Source organism: Gnatocerus cornutus, chromosome 9, assembly GCF_029298725.1.
Source record: "Gnatocerus cornutus isolate USDA-ARS CGAHR chromosome 9, icGnaCorn1.1, whole genome shotgun sequence".
NCBI lineage: Eukaryota > Metazoa > Arthropoda > Insecta > Coleoptera > Tenebrionidae > Gnatocerus > Gnatocerus cornutus.
Genome location: NC_142241.1, coordinates 7,961,876 through 7,966,472, shown reverse-complemented (window position 1 = coordinate 7,966,472; position 4,597 = coordinate 7,961,876). Strand labels below are relative to the sequence as shown.

The following is a 4,597-nucleotide window of genomic DNA, read 5'->3' as shown; positions in this document are numbered from 1 at the left end:
TTTGACATAATCCCATTCTAGAAAACCCACAGCTACAGCCAAAAAATCATCAAAATGCTGCTACTTGGTACTTAAAGTGTACGCGATTTTATTGAAAGCCAGTGTAACTAGATTAAAATAAAATTTTGAAATAAGTTTATTGCTGATGCTCCTAAAATTTGATGACAATTGGATGACACATATGATAAGTTCCTGTTTTACTCCCCGCAGGAATTTGGAGTTAAAATAAACACCGTTGTGTAACTCTGTTGAACGACCAATAACAGAACCGCATTTTAAATTTTGGTGCCTCCGAAAATTCTCTGCAGGAAAAATAGTTTTTAGACATATTTTAAAATTTAAAATGAATTTTTTTTTTAAATATTTATCATAAATATAAAAAAAGGAAATTGATGAAAGAAATTGTTGCAAATTTTCTGTGAAATGAATTACACATAAATAATCGTCAATCTGTTGGTAAGTTAACATTATCAATCATTAAATGAGGAAAATTTATTTCTTGCATCTTCACTTGAACTCTTTCCCGGAGAATGTGGTATACCTATTTAGCAGTAACCGATGAAAACGTGATCAAATCTACAAAAACTTCATATAGACCAGAAAAGTAATTGATATGAAGACTTCTTAAAATTTTCTATTTAAAATTTAAAATACCCGATAAATATTTTTTTATGAAATTTTATGAACATTTACCTACTTTAAATTTTTCATAAAATCAACAAAAGTTAACAGAATGTAAATTTTTCTAAAGCACAAGTAAAGATTTGTAGACTTATTTTTATATTTTTTAACAAAGTTCTTTTAACTGTTTGTACATACAATGGGGGTAAATAAATAAAAGGGTGCTGTTTCCATTTTTTACCATGAACGCGATTTTAAATGAGTGGCGTAATTAGACATTTTTAGTTTGTTCACAAATAAACGAGATATTGGAGTTTGCAATAAAAAATGGAGCAAAAAAGATGCATTTTTGTTCGTTGTAATCACTACTGGCTGTTCAGTAATTATCAGACGCGCGGAGGAAATACATTTAGCAATTTTTCACAAAAGTGTGAGTATTACATTTTAAGTAAAAGTTTATTATTATTAACAACTTTGAGGTAAAAAAATGGATAAATTGTTTAAAATAAATCATCCCGATTATAATAACACCCTGTATATTGAAAGATATTAAAATATGTGTACCATAGCCATCTAACTGAAATTGAATTTCTATTAAAATTAATGCTTTTTGGTTGTCTCATTAGATTGAGTCAGTTGAGCCGTCTGAAATTTAGCCACGATCGCTCGGAGCCAAACGTTACTCATTTGTGCAGACGCGAAGTTTGCGCCTTCAAATTCATAAATTCATAAATAAAAATTTCGAAAGAGGATTTATAGTGGAGTAATTAGTTTTCGAAACAGCAGCAACGCGGCCGCTGTAAAATAACAAGATCAACTTCAGGTTGTAATTTATGACCAGTAAGAATGCGGACTATTAATAATTTAAATGTTAATTTGTTAATTAATGATACAAATTGCTTTCTGAAATGTGTTTTATGATTTCCCAATAAGGCCTCTCCTCTTTAATTACCAGCCTCCTTGTTTCTTCCATTGATCTAGATCAAAGTAACTTTAATGATCGACGCCGATTGGCTTGAATTTAAATTCGCTTATTTACGGTGCGAATTTTTACGGTAATTGGCTTTTACGACCTCTGAGAAGCCATTTTTGTTCCGACAATTACAAATGAAAAAAGCAGTTTTTAAAAACAAACATTTAATATGCATATTTTCTATGTACAGTATAATACAACGAAATTAAATAAATCTTTGTACATAAACAAAATGACACATTTATACAAAAACATAACCGTAAAAAAATCACTAATCAGTCTTATCAATATACAAAATCTATTAACAATTGCACTCATCTCACTTAACCCTCACTTTCACTCTCATAATAGTCATTGCGGTATATTGAGAATGTGTGCCGGTGCGCCAGGGAAGGCGAAATGCGGAGGACGATGAGCCATTGCCGCCAAAAATGGTGAAACCAGTGGCGGCCCAGCTCCTGGAAACAATCCGAAACTCGGTGGTAGCAAAGGACGCGCACTTAACCGAAGTTTTTCTAATTCGGCTTCTTGGAGTCTTTTCGCTTTGGCTCGTCGGTTTTGAAACCAAATTTTCACTTGAGTTTCAGTGAGACGTAGAGAACTGGAAAACTCTGCTCGTTCTGCTATACTCAAGTATTGCTTGTCACGAAATTTCTTTTCGAGAGCTAGAAGTTGCTGAGTTGTAAAAGGGGTTCGGGGTTTGCGGTTCGGCTTGTGCTTGCGGAGAGCGCAGCGAACTATCGGGGGGCCTGGGGGCGCCGAATTCAGGCTGGCTGAAATGAAAATTGGCAATTAGCAGTGTTGCGGGCAATATAAACAAAAAATGAACTTCCGGGAACGAAATGGCATTCTGCCAAGACAAAGAAATGTTAGAATGACTTTTAGATCCATGAAAAATTGTACCTAAACGAGTTTATTTGGCGATTTAACGAGCTCTTTTTATTCGAAAAAGAAGACTTCGTTTCGTAATCCTTATTTTTATCTTTACACTTTTAACTCAGCAGTTCACAGTTTTTTTATGCTTCTAATTAGGCAATTGTTTATTATGTAAGTTGCTACTTATTCCTAGATTTCAGAGTTTTCAGATTTTAAAAAACTATCTCATCTTTTATTAGTTAACCCTCTTCTAATTTTGAAATCTCAGTTTAAAAATCTAAGAGTCCAATAATCTGAGAAACTGAAAATCTAAACATTTTATTCTAAATCTGCTTTTATTTAAAAAAATGTTTTTTTTTTTATAAATTAACCAAAATTAACAGAAATCATTTTTACAATGGTTACACAAAAACTTTATATTCTCTATGTTCTTTATATTCATGCAAATCTGAATCTAATATAGATAAAGTAGAAATTTAGAGTGCAATAAATTTGAACATCTGTGTTGATTTTCTAAAACTGAATCTGTTGTGTTTACATCATTTAAAATTAATGGGGAATTAGCCTACGAAATATAAATATCATTTGTTCGAAAAATAAGCTGAATCAAAACTTAATCTATTTATTTCGACTTTTAAAACAGAATATGTATAATATAATAATAAAAGAAAAACACGTGCAGAGAGCTGAGCAAAAATTTTAATAATTGAGATGAGGAAAATCCGCAGTTACGCCTCGACTAATTTAAAGAATAGGCCACATCCATTGAAAAACTGCATTTGTCTCATATCTGGGCAAAATCATGGATTAAAAACTGTCGAATCATTTCCTTACGTGCAATAATTTCCCTTTGTGACCGCCTGTAATTTGCAGCCGGTAATTAAAATTAACTTTGTTTTTATCGCCGTTCTGAATTATTATTTATTCACCTCCACACTTTTTTTTAGTTATTATCATAACCATAACTAGGAAATGACGATGCGTACGTTTATTATAAATTTATTAGACTGAGATGTTCACTGACAGTGGCGCACGAACACGATTCTTCTTTTCTGTTATCAAACCTCCAGACACTTTATTTGTCTGTTGGGTTCAATTATCTTATCATTCTTTCACTTAAATAGCAGCTATAAATGATTGTTTAATTAATGTGAAAAATCTCTCGTCGCGACAGAATTGACTGTATCGCTATTAAAAAAAATGGTATATAATTTCCTGTTAAAAATGACGAGGTAGTTACAACCCCAGTCGTGATAAATTAAAAGACAATTTCCTGTTGTCGAAGTCAGAATTTCGTCCAAGTCGCGCGTCACTCTCAAATGAATTTTAATTAATTTCTCGATCTTGAGCAGCGGTAATCGTCACTGTGAGCAAGAAATCTTAACATGTATTGCGTAGATATACCGTAATAATCGTTTCCAATTAGATTTAATTAACATCGTATCAAGATAAAAACGAGTATAAATCACAACGCGATTCTTGAAGTGGTGAAAAGTACTTACTGTGTGGCGACGTGGAGCGGACCAAAGACCCCCACGCAAACGGCCACTGTGGGGGTCCCAACCTGGGCATCGACGGATGCAGCGGTTGAGGGATGACCACCGTGTGCGCGGAATTGGGACTCAAACTCTCCCTGCCGTCGGTATCGTCATCGTCGACGGTGATATTCTCGTCATCGTCGTCCAGATGGTCACTACTGGTGTCCAATCTATGCTCGTCCTCCTCGTCGTCCTTCTTTGATAACAAAGCTTCCACACTGAAGGAAATCTTCGATTTAATTTCTGTTTTCGTTTCTTCCATCTTTGGCACTCACTCATCAAAACTTTACACTTCGTATGGAAACGCAATGTTGCTTGTCCTAGTGGCTCTGGTCGACTGAACTTGGAAATGTGGTGGTGAGGGACCATGCAACGGGAGGCGTGGAATTCTTCGAGGACTCCGCCTCCTGTTTATTACCCAAATCGAGCTGGGAATTGATGACCTCGAGCTTTGACTGGCGTGATTTTCGCATATTATATTATTTGTCGGCTGTGTTTGCTGTATTAATTTAAATTGATTGAGGGGACGGTTAGGATGGCGGCACGGGGTTTGGGGGACGTGACATCACTTACACGCTGGACGCGGCGA

The 4,597-nt window shown here is 34.7% G+C and overlaps 1 protein-coding gene across 1 annotated transcript; it reads right to left on the bottom strand.

Moving 5' to 3' along the window:
* Window positions 1–1,748: 1,748 nt before the first annotated feature.
* LOC148168493 (homeobox protein MSX-3-like) lies at window positions 1,749–4,364 on the bottom strand. The gene is made up of 2 exons (XM_088045597.1): window positions 3,973–4,364; window positions 1,749–2,367 (listed from the first exon to the last, which is right to left on the bottom strand). The coding sequence occupies exons 1-2, from the start codon at window positions 4,268–4,270 to the stop codon at window positions 1,946–1,948; spliced, it is 720 nt and encodes a 239-aa protein (XP_087901723.1). The 5' UTR covers window positions 4,271–4,364; the 3' UTR covers window positions 1,749–1,945.
* Window positions 4,365–4,597: the final 233 nt, after the last annotated feature.

Coding starts and splice junctions, on each gene's coding strand:
- LOC148168493 (XM_088045597.1), bottom strand. CDS start 4,270: ATGGAAGAAACGAAAACAGAAATTAAATCGAAGATTTCCTTCAGTGTG. Junction 2,368..3,972: donor CCGCTCCACGTCGCCACACA/GTAAGTACTTTT, acceptor TTTTCATTTCAG/CCAGCCTGAATTCGGCGCCC.